This window comes from Sceloporus occidentalis, unplaced genomic scaffold, assembly GCF_023333645.1.
Source record: "Sceloporus occidentalis isolate IW3139 unplaced genomic scaffold, rSceOcc1.0.p SCAF_114, whole genome shotgun sequence".
NCBI classification, from domain to species: domain Eukaryota; kingdom Metazoa; phylum Chordata; class Lepidosauria; order Squamata; family Phrynosomatidae; genus Sceloporus; species Sceloporus occidentalis.
Genome location: NW_028317094.1, coordinates 2,309,056 through 2,334,553, shown reverse-complemented (window position 1 = coordinate 2,334,553; position 25,498 = coordinate 2,309,056). Strand labels below are relative to the sequence as shown.

Sequence of the window (25,498 nt, the reverse complement as noted above, 5' to 3'; positions counted from 1 at the left end):
CAGTTTGGCAGAGAGAGTCCTGGTTAATCCTCTGTCTCCTCATTTTTTCAGGGGCTTAGGAAATGTCCTATTTCACTCTCCTCCTCCCATTTCCTCCTTTCTCCTCAGGTCTGTTCAGTTGCTGCAAAATGTGTTCCAAGTTCAAAAGATGTGTGCATCCCATCAATTCAAAAGAGGGGAGAGGGGAGAGGGGAGGAGAGAAGGGGGCAGGGCCTTGCCCTTGCCAGGAGTCTGAGCCAAAAGCAAAATGCTGTACCCTTTCTCGCTTGTGTGATCTTTATCATTAACAACTTTGGCCATCTTGACCCACTTCTGGTGTTGTTTGTCCACATGTGTGTTGCTTTCCCCATCTGTGAAATGCTGGATGATATGGAAGAATATCTCTGGACTTAAATTGAGGGTGGGCCCAGTGGCCCTCAAGCCCAGAGTACTCCCCAGAACTGTTTTTTAAAAATGAAATTTGCCTCTGAAATTAGGTGAAATATGGCTAAATGAAAACTAATATACATGTTGGGATAGTCAGTATCTTAATCAAACAATAATATTCCAGAAATGGCCGAAATTATATTGTTTATCATATTGTATATTATATTGAAAGGATTCGAGACAAACTGGATGTCAATGGCTGTAGCTTTTTGCTTTCTTGCAGAATTTAAAGTTTATTTCCTGGACTGAATTCTGAAGTGTTGAAATAATATTTGCAATGCACCATGTGCTTTCCTCCCCTTTTGTTTAGTCACTCTCTGGATCAGGGCTATTTTCTATTGCAGGTGACCTTTGCAGATGTGGCTGTATATTTCACTGAGGAGGAATGGAAACTGTTAACGAAGAAACAGAGACTGATGTACAGTTATGTGATGATGGAGAATTATGGAAATGTAGCCTCTGTGGGTAAGGAACCTGAATCCATTTCACTTCCTTTGAAGACTGAGGGCCCTTTCATAATTCACTGTCAGAGTGCTATGATTCCACTTTAGAATTATAAAATCAAAGAGTTGAAATAGACCACAAGGACCATCCGGTTCAATATTCTGCCATGCAGGAATACACATTCAAAGCACCCCCAAGAGATGGCTATCCAGCCTCTGTTTAAAGACCTCCAAAGAAAGAGACTCCACCAAACTCTGAGGGAGTATATTCCACTTTTGAAGAGCTCTTACTATCAGGAAGTTCCTCCTAAAGCTTAAGTGGAATCTCTTGTCCCTGTGGCTTGCATCCATTGTTCCATGTCCATTAATTTGAAATTAATAATAATAATAACAACCATAATGCGATGCCACCATGCTCTAGATGGAGTATATTCCACTGTTGAATAGCTCTTATTGTCAGGAGGTTCCTACTAATATTTTGGTGGAACCTTTTTTCCTGTGGCTTGTGTGATCGAGTTTGGATTTATATAAATTTTGGGTACCAAGCGATCAAAAATCATGACCCCTGACTGACCCCATCACAGCCGCCATTATCCCAAAAGCGAGCTGACCACGTAGCCAGAGAAGCCTAGCAGGCCATGGCTAAAGCAGAAAGGTAGATTTAAACCTTTAAAACCAGTTCTGGGAGTTGCCGTTGTCGCAGGCAAAGGAAGTTTGCCTCACCTATTGATGGTATTAAGTACCCAGCCATCTACATAGTAGTCTTCTCCCAAAGAAGTGGCAGACCCTTTTGTGTATCCATTGTTTAACTTTAGTCTTAGTCAATAGATAGCCATGAAGACCTTTGTTCCACAGGTAGCTATAGCCTGAGGATACGTTTCGCAGTATAAATAAGACCCAGATTCCAGCCCTCCTTTGGGCTTTGTGAGCTACAGTTCCAAACCTCAACTCTGTCGAGCAATCGCTCCGGAGCTCTCTTGGGCACTGTGCCCTGCTGAAATCACTTGGGCAAGCCAAAGCCCACTGTCTCTTTCGGGCCTCTTGTTAGCTTAGCCCGCTGGAACTTAGCTCCTAGCCATCGCGGTTGCCGCTTGCTTTCTGTTCCCCGCTGCCGTATTCACTTACGAGCATCCCTCACATCTGTCGCTTGGAGAAGACTCCTAAGGTAAATATTTCAACGGTGCCTCTATCCTTTCTCCTTTACCCCCAACTCTTCCGCTCCCTTGCTTTAGCATTGAATGTGCATGTGCGTGTGTGATCCCTTTTTGGTTGTGTGGCTTTAATAAATGTTTATATTTTATTTGCAACTCATTGACATTGCAATCTCTGTTTCTTGGGGTTGGTCTATATGACCTCTGGTATACACATAGGGACCCAATCCGCTGCGTGCGTTGTTAGGACACGCCTCTTGTAAATTTGAGCTAATTAAATTCCCCTGATTCGATCCTTCCTAACACTTGCGTCCATTGTTCTGAGTCCTTTGTTCTAGAGCAGCAGAAAGCAAGCTTGCTGCATACTCAGTATCTCTTCAAATACTTGAACAGGGCTGTCATATCCACTCTTAACCTTCTCTTCTCCAAGCTAAACGTACCCAGCTCCCTAAGTCATTCCTCAGAGAGCATGGTTTCCAGACCATTCACCATTTTGGTTTCCTTCCTCTGGACATGCTCCAGTTTCTCAACATCTGTTTGAATTGTGGTGCCCAGAACTGGACACAGGATCATTGCAAGTGAGCCCTGACCAAAGCAGAATAGAGTGGAACTATTACTTCCCTTGATCTTGACACTATACTCCTATTGATACAGCCTAGGATCACATTGGCCTTTTTAGCTGTTGCATCACACTGTTGACACATGTTCAACTTGTGCTCTACTACCATTCCTAGTTCGCTTTCACACGTAATTTAATTGTCATAACAACTTCCTGTGGAATCTTGGAATTTCTAGTTTTAGTGAGGCACTATTGTTCTCCACTTTGTAAGGATTCTCAATATCCAATCCTAAACTGCCAATTCTGGAATGTTGTGGGAAGGAGCCATGGAGATGAATGTTTTTTGCCCCTAAATGGTCCTCAGCCCATTTCTGAGCAAGTTTCCTGGCTTTTGTGGCCCCTCTTCCAGCCTTTTGGGGCTCTGGAGAGGCTTCATGGGAAAAAGGCCTCCCTTGGCCCTGCAATGGATCAGAGAGGGCCCAACAGTGGCAAAATGGCCTCCACTTCCACAAAGGGATGCTGTGGGATATTGAGGGGCAAAACATTAAACCATATTTTTAGGCAACACAATTTGGGGTTTCCCCTGAGACCTCCTGGGGTCCAATGTGACCACCCCACTTCCGAACAGTAGTCCATCTCTGTCTTAGAGATGCCTTAAGGTTGTTTTAAGGCTCATCCCTCACACTTGACCCTCACTAACATCAGAAACCAGGTCCCAGACTCCTTGTTCTGCCTTTCCTAATGCATTAGTTGTATATTGATTGTCTTGCCTTTCTCAAGAAATGAGCCTCAAAGTGTCCCTTTTGTGCATCACACTCTGTGGGTGTGTGTCTGTGATAGAGAGATGGAGGCAATGTGAAAAACAGAAAAGCAGGGAAGAGATGCTGAAGATGAAATGGTAAAGCAGTGCAGATGGGCAATAGGGAAGGTTGGAGAGTGAAAGGAGAAAAGGAAGGGGATCAGGCCTCTGGGATCCAGGAGGGGAAGGCAGGAGCAAAGCCAGGATCGCCTAGCTGAAAAACACACAAAGCATCACAAGAAGTAATTTGTATTGTAGCAATAAGGGTAAACATCAATCCATAAAATGAAATCCTAAACCTGGCAGGTAAAAATTGTCCCAAATAACTTTGAGAAATATAGACTTAAAATAGTAGCTTTGGCACGGTTGCTTAGAAAGTTGTATCCTAATCGAGTATCTCCCAAGCTGAGTTATATAACATTTCAAGCAGAATACAAGCTGCACATGGCGTGTTTATAGTGTTTATAGTGGCAACCCACTCATTAACTTCAAACTCCTAAAATGATTCATATAAAACAGAACAGTCAAATGGATATAGTGCAGAAAACACCGTATACAATCCTATTAATTCCAAAATGGAAGTTGTATAAAAATGTAATAGCCTGACTCTTGGTCATAATTATTTCAAGATATTACATGGGTGTTTCTACATCTGTTCCAAAAAAAATCTGCTACAAATAATCGCAGATGCACAATATCTGGCAACTTTAACAGTTACCTGCTCCTAATAATACAATTATTTGCAAGCTCTCCTCTCCGACTTCCATCAACTTCACCATCCCTTGTACACACCACTCTAATCCACACCAATCCACATGTGAGCTGTATACTGTATTGGTTGTGAGTCATCTCCTGGTGCCACAAAGCATGAAGGGACCTCTGCAGTTACCTTCCATCATGCCTTGGTCTCTGACTCAGGACTTTATGGCAGTCTCACAGGATATAATGCCACTTGCCAATCAAACTATTTCTCCACATGTTTAATAGAATATTTCTGCAACATTCCTTTTTCTGACTATCTGCTTCCAGTGATTCCCTTAAGTCCCCCTCCAATCTCTTCTTTGTTAACTCCTATAAATAAGGATACAATTGTTCCATGGATTTAGGGGCATAAGTAGTACGGTCATCCTTGGGTTACTAACAGAAACTCTCTTAATTTAATCTCTAATAAGGAGGGGTTAATGAGGGCTAAATCATGGGTAACACCCTCCTCTCTTAACGCTGATTTTCAGTCTTATCTGTCACTGTGCTTCTTTACAGAAAAATATTTGAGTCATGAGAGAATCCACACAGGAAAGAAGTCACATAAATGCCAGCATTGTGGGAAATATTTTGCGTACAAGTCAATCGTAGTCATGCATCAGAGGGTCCACACCAGGCAGAAGCCTTACAAATGCCAGCATTGTGGGAAAGGTTTTTCTTGGAAGTCAAACCTAGTGATGCATCACAGATTCCACACAGGAGAGAAGCCATACAAATGCCAGCATTGTGGGAAATGTTTTTCTCAGAAGTCAGACCTAGTGGTACATCACAGATTCCACACTGGAGAGAAGCCATACAAATGCCAGCATTGTGGGAAATGTTTTTATATGAAGTCAGTCCTAGTGACACACCAGAGAGTCCACACAGGAGAGAAGCCATACAAATGCCAGCATTGTGGGAAATGTCTTTCTCAGAAGTCAGACCTAGTGACACATCAGAGAGTCCATACAGGAGAGAAGCCATACAAATGCCAGCATTGTGGCAAATGTTTTTCTCGCAAGTCATTCCTAGTGACACATCAGAGAGTCCACACTGGAGAGAAGCCATACAAATGCCAGCATTGTGGCAAATGTTTTTCTCAGAAGTCAGACCTAGTGACACATCAGAGAGTCCACACTGGAGAGAAGCCATACAAATGCCAGCAGTGAACTAACATTATTTTTGTAAATAAGGAATACAAAAAATATATTTGCAGTCTTGCTGTGCTAAGAAAAGGCCCTTGTGATTTTGTTTTTCTGTCCATATGTCTGTTTAATTTTTAAAATTGTATTTTGTTAGATTTAGGTTTTAATTGCTAATAGGATAGATAATTGTTTCGGGTTGTAACTTTGGCTGGGGATTGTGGTTCGTGGTATAAGTTAGCTAAATGGGGGGCTGGGATTTGTTGCAGTTGGTTAGAATAGTTTTGGGAATGATAGCGTTTGGAATTTGTGGGATGTTGGCTGAAGAAAGTGGAGGCTGATATTAACAGGAAGGTGGCTAGTTTCTGGGATTGGCAAAGGGGGACTTGTTACCTGTGGGGCATAGACTGTGGGAATTGAAGGTGGGGGCTAGGATTTAAGAGGGTGGAGTTTTAGGTTTGGGGGTTTTAATGTATTGTTTGGATTGGAGTGGGCAGTTCTGATGTAAACACTGAATTTCTGACTATGTGTTCTCAATAAAATTCTTTGTTGTTTCAACAGACTGGACTCATTGGTGTACAGAAGTTCTGCATTTGCCCAAAATTTACCCTTTCTTCTCTCCTCAGCCATCATCTCCATTCCCAGCTATTAGAACAGCAGAGGCAAACACACATACATTTATATATATATGTATATATGTGTGTTTGTGTGTGTTTGTGTGTATTATATCTACATACATACAGTATACATAGACTTTATTTCCAATGCAGAGCCTTCCTTTCTTGCCTTTCCTGGGCTCCATTGTGGCCTCTTCGAAGTGTCCTCAAAATAAGGAAGGAAGGGGAGGTCGCTGAACCCCCGGCACACTCCTTCCCTTCCCTCAAAGGCCGCCAATGGAATAAACAGCAGGAGCAGTAAAGCCCTGGTGATCCCTGCACATGATCAGAAGGGGTCTTTGGATGTATGTGCGCATGCACAGTCTCAGCCCTAAAGCCATTGCTGCCCTCACACTCTGTTCTGAGGGAAGGAAGGATGGAAATGGGGGGAAACCATTCTTTGTTCAGAGGAATGGCTGGAATGTCTTCGGGGGGAGGGGGGCTTGGGGATTATAAGAAGAAGGAATCCCCTCTTCTCTCCCCAACCAAAACCCAGGGTGCCTGCCAGGTCTCCTCTCCCTCTTTCCTTCCCTGCCCCTCCTCAGGGGATTCCTTGGGGCCCTGGTACTTGGGGGTTATCATGAGAAGAGAGGGAAGGGGGACCATTGGAGACAGGCATGACCATGGAGGGGGGTCCAAAGATAAAAAGGGCTTTGAGGAGCCCCCTCCATCCTGGAAAGTGGGGCAGAGGAGAGGCCCTCCCTTCTGATGCCTCATTTGGAGAAGATTTGGCTTCAATAGCATTGGAAACAACATTATTTGGTGGGGGGGGGGAGTTTTCTCTGGGGTCTTGGGGGGAGGAGGGGGGAATCTGGGACCTGACTCAGGCACTTCCCCCGAGAACCCATTATTAGAGCCTTCCACAGCTCACTGTGATGCTTTAAATGACCATTTTGCAAATAAAATCTCTCAGATAAGAGCCAACTTGGATGCTGACATTATTGCTGATGCTATAGGTGAGGTGTCCAGTGACTCTGTGAATGGGATCATCCTGGATCAATTTAAATCTGTGAGTACGGAAGACATGGACAAGCTCCTTGGAAGTGTGAAGAAGACAACTTTCCCTCTCAACCCTTGCCCTTCATGGCTAGTCATCCAAGGAGGAGATGCACTTAGGACTCACCTGAGATATATCATAGATGCATCTCTGAGGGAGGGCTATTTTCCATCTTCCATAAATGAAGCGGTGGTACAGCCGCTTCTGAAAAAGCCCTCCCTAAATCCCTTGGACATGAACAAATACAGACCGGTCTCCCATCTTCCATTTCTAAACAAGGTGATTGAGAAAGCTGTTGCTCTTCAACTCCACGTGGTCTTGGATGAAACAGATTATCTAGACCCATTTCAAATTGGCTTCAGGATGGGATACGGAGTCGAGACTGTTATGGTCGCCTTAATAGATTATCTCCGCTTGAGTATGGACAGGGGAAGTGCAACCCTGGTGGTGCTTTTGGATCTCTCAGGGTCCTTCGATACCATCAACCATGGCATCTTTCTTGAACGTCTGAAGGAATTGGGGACGAGAAGGCAATGCATTGCAGTGGTTCTGGTCCTATCTCTTGGGCAGATTCTAGATGGAGATTCTTGGGGATAGTTGGTCCTCTAAGAGGGAGCTTAAATCTGATGTTCCTTAGGACACATAAACATGAAGCTGCTGGGAGAGATCATCTGGAGACATGGCATGGGGTGTTATCAGTATGCTGAGGAATCCTAGATATATCTCTCCATGTCCCGGACTTCAGCGTCAACTAAGAAAGGCATCTCCCCTCTGAATGAATGTCTTGAAGAATTAATGGGCTGGGTGAGAAAAAAACAGAATGAAGCTGAATCCAGATAAGACAGAGCTGCGTAATGCTGGAGATCCTAATCCAGGTATGGAGGTTTGACACGTGTGATCCACCTGTATAAGGGGTCACACTTTCCCTAAAGGACTGTGTTAGTAGTTTGGGGGATGCTCCTGGATCCATCACTCCAGAGGTCAGCTCAGATACATGTGACGGCGAGGAGTGCCTATTATCTCCTTCAGTTGATATGCTAACTGCACCCAGTCCTGGAAGCTGAAGACCTAAACACTATAGTTCTGATCTTAATTTTATTTCATTATATTTATCAATTATTTCTATTAACTGATTTTCTGAATATATCTGCTCACCTTTTTCCTCAAATAATTTTTCAAAATATGTAATGAAAGTATTTTTAATTTTCCCTTGTTCCGTTATGACTGTGTTATTTTGTTTAATTTTAGTTATCATTTTCCTTTCTCTCTCATTCTTTAATCTATTAGCCATCCGTCGGCTTATTTTATTAGCATTCTCAAATTGATTTTGCTTTGATCTTCTTAAATTTATAGCTATTTCCTCTGTCATTTTTTTCTCCAATTGTTCTTTCAATAGTTTTATTTCATTCATTATTTTTATCCCCTTTTGTTTGTTGTAGTTTTTGTTCTCTAATTTTAAATTCATTCCTAATTTTTTCCTCTTTCTGCTTTTCTCATTTTTTATTTCCATTGTTCTTTGTATAAATAGTCCCCTTACAAATGCCTTACTAGTATCCCATGCAACCTTCATTTTTACCTCCTTTCCACTGTTTTCTTTAAAAACATCTTTAACTCTCTCTTTACCTTATTTACAAATTCTTCGTCATCTAGGATATCCTCTTTCATTCTCCATCCTATATTTTTGTCCCAATCTATATTTAATTCCAGCTCTATCATATTATGATCCGACATCGTCCTTGGCCAAATTTCCATATTTTTTTTTCACTTTAGTAACCAGTTGCTTCGTCACGAAAAACATATCCAACCTTGAGAAGGATTTATGTGCATCTGAATAGAAGGTATACCCTCCTTTGTTCCCATTACAATGTGACCAAACATCTAACAAATTAAATTCCTCTTTTAAAACAAAAAACCTATTAGTAATTTTCCTTGTGTTTTCTTAATTACTTTTTTCTGGGATTTCTTGTCCCAAATTGGATTTAGAACTCCATTGAAATCTCCTGTCAAGATTAATTTGTCATTATCAACTTCTCTCTTAACCTCCGCCAAATTTCTATAATAGGTTTCCTTCTTCTCTAATGGCCCATAAACATTAACCAGTACATATTTAACATTATCTATCAAAATCTCCACACACAAGAATCTACCGTCTTTATCTTTCTTCAGTAGCTTTGCTGCATACCTTCTATTCACAAAGATTGCAACTCCCCTCTTCCTTTTATTTACTGTGGCACAAAATAATGTCCCCAATTTACTATTTCTCAAATATTTTATATCTCCATCTTTTATTTTTGTTTCCTGTAAACACAATCAATCAAAATTATTCTTCCCTAGATACTCCATTACATGCTTTCTCTTTCTCTCTTGGCTTATTCCTTTTACATTCCACGAAACTATTTTAAGCCCCATTTTCCTTTTAGAGAGGTTCTTATGTCTTTTATGTAGACTTTCCTATCTCTCCTGAGTAACCCTCTTCTGAGCTTTTGTTTCCCAAATTGTCAGTATTTACCTCCTTAATCCCTAGATTATCTCTCCTTCCTTGCCCTTTTCTCTGGGTCTTTTCTTCTCTTTGTCCATTTACACTTTCTCCTTCCTTCTTGTCCCTTTCTTTATTTCTTTCTTCTTGCTCTCTGTTATCTCTGCTTAATCTCTCATATTGTTCTATTGTACTTATCCTATATCTCCTCTGATGGTTAATTAAAGATCACTCCTTCTATCATTTCCCATCTGTACAGTATCTCATTCTTACTGCAAAAGAATATTGTTAGGAATTTATATTCCTGTCTCTTTCTAATTATTTGCAATGATAAATCCTTATAAATTTCCACTATTCTATCTTCCACAATCAATTTTTTCTCATAATTTCTTTGCAATATTTGCTCTCTCATCCTTGAGCTTGTAAAACATACCGTAATGTCTCTGTCCAATTTCCTTTCCTTTGCTATCTTTGAGCTAAGTCTAAATGTCTTATCAATCTGTGCCTCCATCAAATCCTCCTCAATATCCACATATTTTCCCAGCATAGGTATAATTTTGTCATGTATTTGTTCGTCTTGTTCTTCTTTACTTTCCCTAATTTTAATTGCCCTTTCCCTATATCTGACCTGCTGCAGAAGATTACTCTGTTGTTCCCTTAATTGAGCCTTTTCCAATTCTTCTGTTTTTTTTCCAGACTTTCCGTTCTTTCTAATACTTCCTCCAACTCCACTTTCACTCCTGATATCTCTTTAGCTAAGTTGTCTATTTCCCCCCCTAATCCATCTAGAGGAAAGGAGATTAAATGATGGTCAGAAAGTGGAAAGTCAGGTGCCAGGTAGTCAGAAATGGCGCAGTTTGCAGCAAGAACCAGGTCAAGACAGTGACCAAGAGAATGAGTTGAAGAGTTGGAGTGTGGTTGGAGGCCAAAAGAAGCCAGGAGAGAGTTAAAGTGAGATGTTGTCGGGTTATTGGAATCATCAACGTGGATATTAAAGTCACCTAGGATCAAAGTGGGGACTGAGTCTGAAAGAAAAAATGTCAGCCATGATTCGAAGTCTGAGAGGAACTGGGTGGCAGAACCAGGAGGGCGATAGATAACTGCAACACGGAGCTGTAGAGGAGAAAAGAGTCTAATAGGATGAAACTCAAAAGAAGAGGAATGATAGCTGGTGGGGAAGATAGAACTTGGAACTGGCAGGAGTTAGATAGCAAGATACCAACCCCTCCTCCTCGACCCTCAGGGCGGCTGGAGTGGGTGAAGGAGAGACCGCCAAAAGAAAGGGCAGCGGAGGTTGCAGTATCATGGGCTGGGAGCCAGGTTTCTGTGAGAGCGAGGAGGTTAAAGGATTTAGAGAGAAAAAGGTCATGGATTGCTGTTGCTTTAGGGGCAGCAGAGCGGCAGTTCCAGAGGGAACAGAGGAAGGGAAGCAGGGAGACAGGGAGAGGCCGAATGGGGATCAGGTTAGGAGAAATGTGGGGAGCCATGGGAAAGATAGGATTCACTGCCCAGTGATTAACGGGGGAAGGTGTGACACAACAGCAAGGATGACCCTAGCAAAAACAGCAAGGATGACCCTAGCAAAAACAGCAAGGATGACCCTAGCAAAAACAGCAAGGATGACCCTAGCAAAAGAATGGAGACAAAGGAAAGTTCTTGAAGTAGAGGAAGGCTGTTAGGACTATTTGATGCATTGGAAGCAGATAAACTCACAAGGATCTTACAGAAACGAAACAAAACTAAAATGTATAGATTGATAGAAGACTGGGATAAAGTGCTGGACTATATCAAAAAAGAAAGGAAGACTGAAGGGCAAACAATGGATAAAGAGAAAACAAAGACGCAGCAAAGAACATACACTTTGGAAGTCTTTTAGTTTGTTTGTTGTGGAATCTGAGGTTGGATGTATGGTGAGTTTCAATGTAATTTAGTATGTTTTACAAGTTTTGTCGCTTGTGAATATTTGTATTTGTCAAGTCTTTTAATTGTATCTGTGTTATTGTTGATGGTCCTATATGTTTCCCCCCCCTTTTACCAATAAAGTTTTAAAAAGTACAGAATCCTGAAATCTAGAAAGCATATCCAGGAGAAGGTTTTTTGGCCACACTGCAAATAATAACCTCCAAAATCCACAAAACAGTGATACCTTTCTCCTGTTTGATGTTTAACGCTTTTTCCCAACTAAGAACCCAGTTGAGCTTCAAAAGCTTGTTTTATCTATTTTGTGCATTTTGGCTGGCCACTAAAGGTATCCCTGTTTTGTGGATTGTGGGTGTGATTGTGGTTTGCTGTATGGTCCAGCCAGCATGGCAACCTCTGGATATGATCCCTAGAGTAGGAATCCCTCTTCGTCTCATGGCTGTTTGGGGCTTTTTTCCCTCCCTCCTCTCTGCCCCATAAAAGTCAAGGGGGGACTCGACTCACCTTTCGAAGGTCTCTTCCAAGGGGCTAGGATTCAGAGACAGAGGTTTAATTTGCATTACAGAAATAGTGCACTTCAACACCAACTACCATGGGTCAATTCTATGGAAATCTGGGATCTGTAGGTTTGTGAGCCAATCTCAGTGAGCTCTGGTGTGAAAACAGACTACAAATCCCAGAATCCCATAGCACTGAGAAATGGCAGTTAAAGCGATGTTGAACTGCATGAATTCTGCAGTGCAGATTCAACCATAAGCCATGTTATTCAGGAATATCAGTATCCTAAGGGATCTTGTAGCACCTTTGAGACTAACTGAGTGAAAAAAGTTGTAGCATATGCTTTTGTAGACTTGCGTCTGGAGTTTTGTGGAAGAGAGTCATGGCAACCCTAGCAGCCAGAACCTTCTTTTGTCCTCCATTTTGGGAGAGGAGAGAGGGAGGCCGAATGGAGAGCTCCCTGGAAAGAAGCTGTGTCTCTCCAGGCTGAGAGGCCAGAGACCTAGGAGCAGGGCCTCTGCGGTTGGGGAGGAGTCGCCGTCTGAAGCATTGGACCTTCTGGGACCTTCCTTTTGTGCCCCTGGAATACAACTGCTTCTTCCCACCAAGAACCCAAAGTAGTCCTCTCTGAAATCCCTTTCTGGGAGCATTGGTGAACTGCCCTGGGCCCTACTACGTTGCAAGAAATAAAAATACACATTTGAAATGATGTAAAACAGCTCATGCTTAAATAATACATGCCTTAAAAGTGGCACCAGATTCTCCCCATCCCACCTGGGCTTCCCTTTCAGGTTAAAATGTGGTGGGCAAAGCATGACCCACGGCTCCATGCATCAGGGACTTCTCTGTAACCCACAGCGGTCAAAAATGTCTGGGGTCTTTTTGTGATCTTGGGATGCGAGGGGCATTTCCGCCATGTTTTGTGGGACCCCTGGGTCAATATAACACCATAACATGAGGTGTCCTCCGCTCGCTTCCCAGAAGCATGGCGAAAACATCTCTCATGTTGATGTTGATGTTTCTAATTGGTGCTTGCTTATTTTAACCAATTCTATTTTATATTATTGCCTATAGTTTTATACATATTTTGTAGATTGGCGGGTTTTATTTTTATTGACTTGATCATTTGTATGTACAGCACTGTGTACATTTACAGCGCTATAGAAATAAATGATGATGATGATGATGATGATGATGATAAAGTTGCACTCTCTCAGCCTCAGAGGATGGCCATGGGAAACCCACTCTGAAGGAACCTGCCAAGAAAACCCCTTCAGAGACTCCCATAAGGTCACCATAAGACCTGGAAACAACTGGAAGGCAGACACCAAGAACAACATTGGGAAATAGGGGCAAGCCTTGCCTTGGGAAAGTGTAATGACTGGGCTCCAGTCAATGGAGGTCTTCTTCAGGCAGAAAAGGGAGGTTTATGCAAATGCAGAATGACATCACTGCTACGGAAGGCTCTCTTGACCAATCAGAGAGCAAGATGAAGGTTCTTCTGGAAGCTTCCGTGAGAAGGAGATATAAGGCCTGAGAGACCAAGAGACAGTTGGGGGAATTGTGTCGGTTGGAGATCAAGAGAGAGAGTTAAAGAACAGATCTTGGAAGTTAGTCTCAGAATTGGACACTTAGGTCTATTTCTTTAATAGCTTGTATGAACTGAACATTATATACTTACAAATATTGTAACCTGCAAGATTCTTAATATCTTGTAGGACTTATATTTTAGTTATATTTTGTTATTTATAGTAAATATCTCCTTGGAGTATGTACTACTCAGGCAGAGCCAGCCATTTTGTGTTCTGGCGGCCATTTTGTGCTGCTTGTGACTGTTGGGAATAATGTTCCAGAACCTTCTCTGAGTCTCAGTTGAACAGAGGCCTCTCTTTCTCTCCTGAGGCTCCAGAGTCAGAAGGAGGCCAGGTTCCTTGGGCCAAAAGGAAGGAAGTGTGTCCCTTTGTGTGTCTTTTGTGTCTCTTTTCTGAAGAGGGTTTTCTTATTACACAGCTCTGCTCCTTCTGGGGAACATGGGTTTTAAAAGGGATCAGAAATGGGGAGCATAGTTTTAATACAATCCTTATTCTTCTTCTTCACAAACATTGGGATTTGGCTTCTAACAGGAGGCTTGACCCCCCCAAAAAGCCAAATGTAGCTCCTTTGGAATTTTTTAAAGTCTCCCCAGTTTTCTTATTAATACATTTTCAGGGAAGACGGAAGGAGGCAGACCCGACCATCTCATATTACCAAGAATGATACATACAAACATACAAACAAACACAAATAAGAAGAATAAGGGTAAAACAGAAAAACAAACTGCTTATATTTCAAAAAAGGCAAAACCATATTTAACAGGATAAAAATTTGACATGGGTGTTTCTATCATTTTACAACCGACTTTGGCTGTATCTGCACTACAGAAATAATCCGGTTTGAAACCACTTTAACTCTCCTGGTCCCATCCTCTGGAATCCTGGGATTTGTAGTTCGTTGTGGCACCAGAGCTCTCTGGCAGAGAAGGCTAAGTGTCCAAAGGTAAAATCCCAGGATTCCATAGCACTGAAGGTTAAAGACAAACCTATTACTCGCATTTACCATTCGCTGCTTCCAAACTACCAGACAAACTTTTATTTCTATCTCATTCATTTTTTAATTATCTGTTAATAAGTAAAAAGTAAATATATATTGTTCTACTTATACTTATCCTTACAAATAATTTGTTTTCTCTTGCAGTCCTCATTAAAATTGTAAAACACTTGATACAAAATCGCTCTCATTAGATTAGATTCCACAGCACTGAGCAGTTAAAGCGGTGTCAAAGTGCCTTATTTCTAAAGTGCAGATGCAGCCTTCTTGGAAAAGGGGCTGATGCTGGGGGAAAGAGGAGGAATGCAGAAGGAAAGGAGGACGGACGGACGGACGGAGGGCCACCTGCAGCTGGACAGGCCTCCCTGAGCGGTCAAGACCTGAGCTGGGTTGTGGACGATGGACACTCTTAATATTAATATTGATATCTTTCACTATTGATTGTAATTAATCAGGTTCCTCCTTTCAATAGCATCAGGAAAATGTTTAGGTTTTGTTAAGGTTTAGAAGTCCTGTTTGGGTCCCTTCCGACTTTGGGGCCCTTTCATCCTCCATGTTGGTTTCCCTGAAGGTCACAAACTGAAAACTGCCAAGCGCTGAGGCAGAGGCAGCCATTTTGTGTTCTGGTGGCCATTTTGTGCTGCTTGTGACTGTGGGAAATAATGTTCCAGAACCTTCTCTGAGGCCTCATTTGAACAGAGGCTTCTCTTTCTCTCCTGAGGCTCCAGAGTGAGGAGGAGGCCAGGTTCCTTGGGCAAAAAGGAAGGGTGTCCCTTTGTGCCTCTGACCCTCCATTTTGAGGCAAAGGAAGGAAGGAAGGAAGGGGCCTGTGGGGGTCTGAGGAAGGGGAGGCAGAGGACCCAGGGCTGGGCTTTCGGGGCTGGGAGAGAGAGGTGGGGAAAGAGACACTCCCTTTGGGCCCTAGCTGGGGAGGGTCCATCGGTCCTTGCCTCCCCCTTTGGGAAAGGAGACCCCCTCAGCCCCCTGGACTCACTCCTGCCACTCATTCCTAGAATGGCTGGGACTCAGAGGAGTTTCCTAGGCATTGTCACCTTCTGCCCTCCATGGCCATTGGCACTGGCCTTTTCCCCATTGCCTTCCCTCCCTCAGCCCTTGGACCTCCTCCTCCTTCGCACTCAGAGCAACCCTTCTCTACGGCTGAGGAGATGGCCTCTGACCCAGGGAAGCTCCAGCCATAAAGGACTGAAGGAGAGCCCTTTCTGGGGCTGAGGAATCAGGGTCTTTGTACTCAAGGTAGGCCTTTATTCCTGGAGCTGGAAGAGGACCTTTGTTTAAATGCTTCAGTCCAGGATTGTGTGGAAGGGTTGCAGCTGAGAGTATGAGCCCATGCTTTGCAGGCATAAAGCCCCAAATTCAGTCTCTGGCAGCATTGTCTTCCCAGAAGGTGGAAGTGAGATTTCCAGACCCAGACACACAGTGAGCCAGTGACTCCTTTGTGTGGGGACTGTGTGTGTACATGGTGTTTACTAGAGCTTTGTAAGGTGTTTGTTTCACTGGGTTTATAAAACATAACTTGCACTTATCTTTGTCGATTTAGAAAAGGCCTTCGATAACATAGGATGGGATATGTCATTTGCAAGACTTGAAAAAATCTAAACAGGAGCTTCTAATTTAAGATGGATAAAGGCAATGGAGGTTTCAGCAGATGATGCGCTCCTTTCACATCTAGCTACAGGGACATAGCCAGGGTCCTCTCCAATTCCCCATCCCCTGACCCCCCTCCACTCTCACAAGGCATGGAGTGTCAGGACCATGGAGAACAGGTCTGAGGAAATGACATGCATGTGGCCACTAGATGGAGCTGTTGTGGAAGTCATTGACAGCTCTAGTGGCAGTTAGACGTGTCAGCATTTAAACAGAGCATCATTGGAATGTTGATGCAACGGTCAACTGTCATTCTCAACTGTCACTGAGGAAGAGTCAGACAGTGTGTGGCTCAGAGTGGGTTGTTACTGGTGTGGATGGTGGAGGGTGTCGATGTATATAGTGTTTTACACAGTGGAACTTCTTATAGGAATAAAAGCCTCATCTGAGAGAAGATTACAGTGTCTCTTTGCTTACTGAGAAAGCGACAGGTGTTTTTTCAGCTCACCAGCTACTGACTACAGTCAAGGTGGAGTATCTGGCACCATATGTTACGTTAACGTGTTGCCTCACGTGCTGCGCAACATAGCAACATCAAAAGCGTTTTAACATGGACTATCTGTTGTGTAGGGGAGCTGCAGTGAATCTAAGCTAGGTCCAGGGGGCTTTGTTTGGTGCAGAGAGAGGAAGGGGATACCCATCTCTGCATTACCTCAAAGGAGGCATATGTCACCTGCATATCTCACCAGCAGCATGCTGTTCTCTGTGTCTTTGAGTGATGCAGGATTTCTTGACAAACCAAGCCTAACCCTAGTCTCTTTTCTCAGGAACCTCATCTTGGTCTCCTTGTACACAGCTTTGTGACATATTTTGCTGGAAGAGACCCAAGTGCAGGGCCACCAGGACCCCTTCCCACCTAATGGCCAACACAGAGGCCAAGCAGAGGGAGTTGGGCTCCAAGAGAAAGAGGCTGGCAAAGTACAAGAACTCTTTGGTGAGTTGCCATCCTGACTATTAGTTTCATTTGTGTCACTGCTGGGCCAACTCATGAAAGCAAGTGGAGAACATATTGTCCCAGTTCGGCAGAGAAAGTCCTGGTTAATCCTCTGCCACCCCACCTTTTCAGGGGCTTTCAAAAATGTCCCGGTTTCTCTCTCTTCCTCCCACTTTCCCCCTTCTCTTCAGCTCTCTTGGGTCGGTGAAAAATGACTTCCAAGGAGTTTGCACCCATCAACCCAAAAGGGGGGATAGGAGAGGAGATAGGTTGCCAGGGTCTTCCCTTGCCAGGAGGCTGAGGCAAAAGCAAACTGCTGTGCCCTTCCTAGGTTGTGTGATCTTCCTCATAAACAACTTTGGCCATCCTACCACCTTCTGGTGTTGCTTGTCTGCATGTGCCTTGCTTTTCCTGTCTGTGAAATTTTGGGGATATGGGAGACCATCTCTGGATCTAAACTGAGGATGGGCCCTGTGGCCCTCAAGTCCAGAGTGCTCCCCAGAACTGGTTTTTAAAATGACATTTGCCTCCAAAATTTGGCAAGAAATGGCCAAATGCACCATAATTCTTTTGTAGCTAAATGTACTATATGTTTTGGGAATGTCAGTATCCTTCCTCATCCATCCTCAATATCCCAGCCATGGCCTAAATTATACTGTTTATTATATTGTATATTATGTTGAAAATATCTGAGACAAACTGGATCTCAAAGGCAGTACCTTTTTTGTATACATCTCATATGATGTGCACAATGGGACAAAGTCTTTAATGAACATCTATTGAGGAAAACTTTCATTAATAACTGGCTAACTGTGAAAAAATGTTTTACGTTGGACTTCCACTTTGGGTTTCCACACAAGAGGCTTTTTTAGACCAATGGGGAAAAGATCAGAAATGGATAAAGTACAGAGACATATTTACTCGTGATAATGAAGGAAATGTTATATTAAGGTTAAAGGAAGAAATCATAACTAAAATAGGCCATATGAATTGGTTGAATTATATTCAACTTAAAGAAGGACTCATAGAATCGTAGGGTTGGAAGAGACCACAAAGGCCATCAAGTCCAACCCCTGCCATGCAGGAATTCACAATCAAAGCATGCCCAACAGTATGCAAAGGAATCTTGTAGCACCTTGAAACCAACTAAAAGGAAGAGATTGGCAACCTGAACCTTCATGGCCTTGTGCCCAATTCATCATGTGCATGATAGACCTTGTCACAATAGGTCTACCAAGCCAGATTTACAAAGGATAAGAGTTTATTTGGTTTTGAGAAAGAATATAATGAATATTAATGAAAGAAGATGAAAAAATATATTATGTAAAATATATAACATCTTACTGAAAAGATCCCTTGAAGAAGTGGAAATTAAAGATTGTATGACAAAATGGGCACAAGAATTGGGATACAATTTAGGCTTGGAAAAATGGGGGAAAGCTAGATTAAAAACAAAAATAATTACTGTAGCACAAAAAATAAAAGAAATTTATTTGAAAGTTGTAAATAGATGGTATCAAACACCATTCTCAGTAGAAAAAATTATAAATTAAAGGATAACCGGTGTTGGAGATGCCAAAAAGAAATGGGTACATATTTACATATGTGGTGGCAAAGCGTATATATAAAGTCATTTTGGGTGAAGATTCATTTAGAAATAAAGTTAATATTAAAAAATGATTTTGAGTTCAGACCAGAAATATATCTGTTAAACAAGACCTCATTACTAGACCCAGAGGAAGAAAGGAAGTATTGGGAAATATTATTATACTTAATATCGGCTGCCAGAAGGATAATAGCAAAGAACTGGAAATTACCTATAATAATCCCACAAATAGAGACTTGGCAAAACGAAATCCGGGAATTGAAAGATCTAGACAGATTAACAGCATTAATAAACAAGAAGGATATGGTTAAATGGGGAAAGGATTGGGAAGCTGTAAGACTTTATTTAGCCGCTGCTCAGGAAGGAGAGGTACAAGAAACAAAACCTTTCTATTCATACCTAGAGATAGGGGAATAAGATGTTGTATTAAAAGATAAAATTATATAGTTTCTTGTGGAGAGTTATCAGGTATAAGCCTAATATATAACAGATTTATAGCTTGTTGATATATGTTTTTATTTATCTTGTTGTAAACATGCAAGCTTTGTAAAAAAAAAAAAAAAAAGATGTATTACCACAATAAGAAAGGGGGGGAAAGGCAGTAGCTTTTTGCTTGCTAACAGAATTTAAACTTTATTTCCTGGACTGAATTCTGAAGTGATGAAATAATATTTGGATGCACCATGTGCTTTCCTCCCCTTTTGCTTAGTCACTCTCTGGATGAGGGCTATTTTCTATTTCAGGTGACCTTTGCGGATGTGGCAGTATATTTCTCAGAGGATGAATGGAAACTGTTGACCAAGAAACAGAGACTGATGTACAATTATGTAATGATGGACAATTATGAAAATGTGGTTTCTGTAGGTAAGGAACCTGAATCCGTTGCTCATTCTATAAAGACTGAGGGTCCTTTCATACTATATTATCATGTTGCTTTGGTTCCACTAGAATAATAGAATCATAGAGTTGGAATAGACCACAAGGGCCATCCAGTTTAACCCCCTTCTGCCATGCAGGAATACACATTCAAATCACCCCCAAGAGATGGCCATCCAGCCTCTCTTTAAAGACCTCCAAAGAAGAGGACTCCATCAAACTCTAAGGGAGTATATTCCACTGTCAAAGAGCTCTTACTGTCACAAAGTTCCTCCTAATGTTTAGGTGGAACCTCTTTCCCTGTGTCTTGCATCCATTGTAGTGTCTCCTTTTCTCTGTAGCAGCAAAAAGCAAGCCTGCTGCTTGCGCAACATGACACCCTTTCAAATATTTAAACATGGCTATCATATCCACTTTATTTTCTTTTCTCCAGGATAAACATAACCAGCTTTCTAAGCTGCTCCTCATAGAGCTTGATGGCTTTCATACCCTTCACCACTTTGGTTGGCCTCCTTTGGACATGCTCCAATTTGTCAACATCATTTTTGAATTGTGGGGCCCAGAACTGGACACAGGATTATTCCAAGTGAGGACTGACCAAAGCAGAATAGAGTGGCACTATTACTTCCCTTGATCTAGAAACTATTATTGTATTGATGCAGCCTAGAATCACATGGGCCTTTGTAGCTGCCTCATCACACTGTTGGCCCATGTTCAACTTGTGGTCTACTAGGAGTCCTAGATCCCTTTCAAGCCTAGTTTAATTGTGATAGCAACATCCTGTAGAATATTTGAATCTGTAGTTCAGTGAGGCACTATTGCTCTCCAGTTTCTAAGGATTCTAAATACTCCATCCTAAACTGCCTATTATAGGATTTTGTAGGAAAAAGCCCTAGAGATTAATGCTTTTCTCACCCAAATGGTACTCAGCACATCCCTGGGCAAGTTTCCTACCTCTTTTGGCCCCTCACCCAAATGGTACTCAGCACATCCCTGGGCAAGTTTCCTACCTCTTTTGGCCCCTCTTCCATCCTTTAAAGGCTCTGGAGAGTCTTCTTGGGGGAAAGACCTCCCTTGGGTCTGCAATGGCTCAGAGAGGGCCCAAAAGTGGCAAAATGGCCTCCATTTCCCCAAAGGGATGCTGTGGGATTTTGAGGGGCAAAATATTATTTCACTCACCTCCCCCAGGCAATACAATGTGGGGTTGCCCCTGAGGTCTCCCCCAAACCCCATCAGTAGTCCATGCCTGTCTTATAATGTTTTAAGGCTGCTCCCTGGTGCTTGACCCTCACCAAAATTGGAGTCCAAGTCCCAGCCCCCTTGCTCTGCCTTTGCCAATGAGTTATTTGTATATTGCTTATCCTGCCATTATCAACCAATGAGCCTCAAAGTATCCTTTTTTTGAATCACACTCTGTGGGTATGTGTCTGTGATAGAGAGACGGAGAGAAAGTGAAAAATTGAAAGGCAGCGAAGCTGAATATGAGATGCTGAAGCAGTGCAGATGGCAAGAGGGAAGGTTGGGGAGCAGAGGGAGAAAGGGAAGGGGATCAGGCTATGGGAGCCAGGAGGGGAAGGCAGGAGCAAAGCCAGGATCGCCTAGCTCTGTGCGGAGAGGAAGGGACCTCTGGGAAGGGCCAGGAGAGGGGCCTTGGGGATTGGGAGGCAGCCACCACCCTGACAGATTTTAAGAACTGAACTGGTGAGAACTGGCTCAAGTCCTTGTTTTCAAACATATTAAGGGGTTCCATTTAGAAATTATGAGCAATGTCTATGAAGAGAGGAAAGAGCGACAGAAAAATTCCTTTTTCTCTAATGTTTCTTTTCCAACCTGAGCTTGCTTAGCTCCATGGTTGATTCCAGAGGCTCTTTGTTACCCGAAATGCTGGAGTCTGGGGAGGACACTCCCAAGTGCTATGCTTTTAGGGGAATTTCATACTTCGTTCAAAGGGGAGATTGGGGCAACAGTGGCCTTGGGAGTCATCCCGTCCCCCCCCCCCCCCCGGCATTAGGGGAACTCAGTGTATTCTCGAGCCCTATTTACATGAATGGTGCTCCGCGCAGTGGAATGTCTGTGCCCGGCACAGTCACAGGCGCCATTAACCCTTATGGGGCACACCTCCCTTTTTCCTAGTGTGGCTTTTAGTGTATGCTGAAATCCGCCCAAGGCGTGCCCGCATGTGACATAGGTGCACTGTACACGCTTGCACACACATATAAGTGTTCACATGCACACACAAGAACTAGGTAACAAAGGTAGGAGTGGTGAATAGATGTTAGGCTTTGCTAATGGTAATACATAACCTAGACAGAACTTGATTCCAATTGCTGAGGGTCCAGAATGGGGAGAGAAGTCAGTAACTCCCAAGGCAAGTGGAGCTGGTGAGTGTAATGAGATGTTTAGCAATGTAAACCAACAGAGAGTCTGTCTGCAACAAGACTGAAATATTTATACTGAAATTGTTGCTAGTGGGCAGAACCTGAGTTTTCTATAAGGTTTAAATCACTTTAGAATGTTTTCTGGGTGGGGAAAATATAGTCCAAAATCAAATTGAATGCAATAGGTGCTTGGTGCAAATACCTCAGACATAAGGGATTAGCACACCGGTCCTCAGGTCCTTGTTGGCTCTGAATTCCAGTCCTGTTCAAAAGCCAATGTACAGCGCAATGTGAGCATGATGCTCCCAGATGCAGCTCAACTTAGCAAAGTATGGAAAAAAAATTCCAGGTACAGGTTTTGGCAATGCACTGACTACTTTTCACACTTAAAAATAAGTCACTGACACAGTTGATTTCATCTGAATCTTTGGGAGTTCTCTATCTTGAGTTGCAAAATAATAAAAGTATTTGCAAGCTCTCCTCTCTGACTTCCATCATGCTCGCCATCTCTTGTATATACAACTCCAATCCAATCCTATACACAGCAATTCACATGTGAGGAGTATACTGTATTGGCTGTGATTCATCTCCTGGTGCCACACAGCATGAAGCATCCTCTGCACTTAGATTGCATCATGCCATGTGCTCTGACTTAAGAATCTATGGCAGTCTCACAGGAAATGATGCCACCTGTCAATCAAAATATTTTTACTCATGTTTAATGGAATATTTTTTCAACAGCCCTTTGACTATCAGCTTCCACTGACTCCCTCAAGGCAGTCCCCATCCAGTCTCTTCTTTGCTAGCTCATATGAGTAAGGATACAATCGTTCCATGTATTTAGGGGCATAAGCAGCAGGATCATGCTCAGGTCACCCACTCCAACTTTATTAATTTAATATCAAATAGGTGTTATGGATGATAGGCTTTAAAAGGTTGTGACAGAATAGAGTAAGCCAGATTTTGTTAACAATTCAGATTTATTCAAAGCTATCTGTCCTCAGTAGAATTCCTATTCTAACAAAACTGAGGCCCAGAGCCAAAGAAAATGGCTACCTTTATAGGAAAACAAACAAAGAAAACTCATCTTCATCACTTTATTGGGCACTTCGCACTCCAAACATATACATTTCCAACAATCATAGTTCAGATACATGAATACATTTAAATATACTTTAAAATACCCTTGGCTACACCCCATTGCTCCTTATCAGATATGGTGGCACTCAGAGGAACTTCTGCCAGTGAAATTACATTCTATATCAGTCTTTTCCTAATGCTCTTTGTTGCCTTTAAGTGCTTGGACAAATGCTTCACCTTGAAGAACTTCACATCTGCCTCCCTTCTGCATTCCACTCTCCCAGAGGCCTCTATTCTAAAATGTGTACTTTGGTTCACTCTCATACTTTATTCCATCTATATATACATTGATTCTTGCATATTACCAAACACTGATATTTGGGTTTCTTCACCTCATAGAGAGGTGGGCTTGGGCTAAAACGTTCCTCTCTTAAATCTGATATTCAGTATTATCTGTCATTATCCTTCTTTACAGAAGAACTTGTCAGTCATGAGAGAGTCCACACATCAGAGAAGCCATACAACTGCCAGCATTGTGGGAAACATTTTGCTTACAAGTCGATCCTTGTCATGCATCAGAGAGTCCACACCGGAGAGAAGCCATGCAAATGCCAGCATTGTGGGAAATGTTTTTATTTGAAGTCAAGCCTAGTGACACATCAGAGAGTCCACACAGGAGAGAAGCCATACAAATGCCGGCATTGTGGGAAATGTTTTTCTCAAAAGTCCCACCTACTAACACACCAGAGAATCCACACAGGAGAGAAGCCATACAAGTGCCAGCATTGTGGGAAATGTTTTTCTCAAAAGTTCCACCTACTAACACACCAGAGAATCCACACAGGAGAGAAGCCATACAAGTGCCAGCATTGTGGGAAATGTTTTTCTCGGCAGTCACACCTAGTGACACACAAGAGAATCCACACAGGAGAGAAGCCATACAAATGCCAGCATTGTGGGAAATGTTTTTCTCAAAAGTCCCACCTACTAACACACCAGAGAATCCACACAGGAGAGAAGCCATACAAATGCCAGCATTGTGGGAACTGTTTTTCTCAGCTGTCAGCCCTACTAACACACCAGAGAATCCACACAGGAGAGAAGCCATACAAATGCCAGCATTGTGGGAAATGTTTCTCTTTGAAGGGAGACTTAGTGAGACATCAGAGAGTCCACTCAGGAGAGAAGCCATGCAAATGCCAGCATTGTGGGAAATGTTTTTATTTGAAGTCAAGCCTAGTGACACATCAGAGAGTCCACACAGGAGAGAAGCCAAACAAATGCCAGCATTGTGGGAAATGTTTCTCTTTGAAGGGAGACTTAGTGAGACATCAGAGAGTCCACTCAGGAGAGAAGCCATACAAATGCCAGCATTGTGGGAACTGTTTTGCTCGGCAGTCAACCCTACTGACACACCAGAGAGTCCACACAGGAGAGAAGCCATACAAATGCCAGCATTGTGGGAACTGTTTTTCTCGGCAGTCAACCCTACTGACACACCAGAGAATCCACTCAGGAGAGAAGCCACACAAATCCAATCAGTGAACCAACATTATTTTTGTAAAGAAGGAATAAAAACTATTTTTCAGTCCAGCGGTGCTAAGAAACGGCCCTTATGATTTTATATGTACGTTTTATCTGTCCATATGTCTGTTTATATTTTAAAGTTATGTTTTGTTAAGTTTAGGTTTTAATTGCTACTAGTATAGATAATTGCTTTGGGTTATAAATTTGGCTGGGGATTATGGGTCATGGTTTAGGTTAGTTAGACGGGGGGCTGGGATTTGTTGGAGCTAGCTAGAATACCAATGATAGCATTCAGAATTTGTGGGATGTTGGCTCAGGAAAGTTGGGGACCGGTAGTAACAGAAAGGGAGCTAGCTTCTTCAAATGCCTGGGGCAGGGAGAGATTGTGCATGTGAGAAGGATGGCAAAGTGGGGCTGGTTAATAATGGGGGATAGATGGTGGGAATTGTAGGTGGGGACTAGGTTTGGTAGAAGGTGGAGTTTTAGGTTTTGGGTTTCAATATATCCTTTGGCTTGGGGAGGGCAGTTCTGGCTTAAACACTGAATTTCTGACTATGTTTTCAATAAAGTTCTTTGCTATTTCAACACATTGGACTCTTTGATGCACAGAAGTTCTGAATTTGCACAAAACTGACACCTTCTTCTCTCCTCAGCCCTCAGCTCCATTCCCAGTTATAAGAACAGGCCGCCAGCAGAATGAACAGCAGCAGCAGTAAGGCCCTGGTGATCCCTGTGCATGATCAGAAGGGGCCTTTCGATGTATGTGTGCTTGCACAGTCTCACACCTGAAGCCATTGCTGCTTTCACAGTCTGTTCTGAGATAGGCAAGGAAGTGGGGAGAGCTCTCGTTCTATTGAAGGAATGGCTAGAGGGTCTCCCAGGGGGGGAGGGCTTGGGGTTATAAGAAGGAAGAAAGCCCCTCTTCTCTCACCAAAGAAAGGGGAGAGGGCTTCCCAGGCCTCCTCTCCTTCTTTCTTTCCCTTTGTTCTCCTCAGGGGATTCCTTGAGGCCTAGGTACCTGGTGGGTTATTAGGAGAA

At 42.7% G+C, this 25,498-nt stretch overlaps 1 protein-coding gene across 1 annotated transcript; it reads left to right on the top strand.

Moving 5' to 3' along the window:
* The first annotated feature begins 816 nt into the window (after positions 1-816).
* LOC149282474 (uncharacterized) lies at positions 817-24,804 on the top strand. The gene is made up of 7 exons (XM_089498176.1): positions 817-891; positions 4,639-5,276; positions 14,542-14,555; positions 16,485-16,528; positions 16,827-16,993; positions 19,343-19,463; positions 23,409-24,804. The coding sequence occupies exons 1-7, from the start codon at positions 843-845 to the stop codon at positions 24,476-24,478; spliced, it is 2,103 nt and encodes a 700-aa protein (XP_089354302.1). The 5' UTR covers positions 817-842; the 3' UTR covers positions 24,479-24,804.
* The last annotated feature ends 694 nt before the right edge of the window (positions 24,805-25,498 follow it).

Coding starts and splice junctions, on each gene's coding strand:
- LOC149282474 (XM_089498176.1), top strand. CDS start 843: ATGTACAGTTATGTGATGATGGAGAATTATGGAAATGTAGCCTCTGTG. Junction 892..4,638: donor TGGAAATGTAGCCTCTGTGG/GTAAGGAACCTG, acceptor GCTTCTTTACAG/AAAAATATTTGAGTCATGAG. Junction 16,529..16,826: donor AGCTACTGACTACAGTCAAG/GTGGAGTATCTG, acceptor CTCTTTTCTCAG/GAACCTCATCTTGGTCTCCT.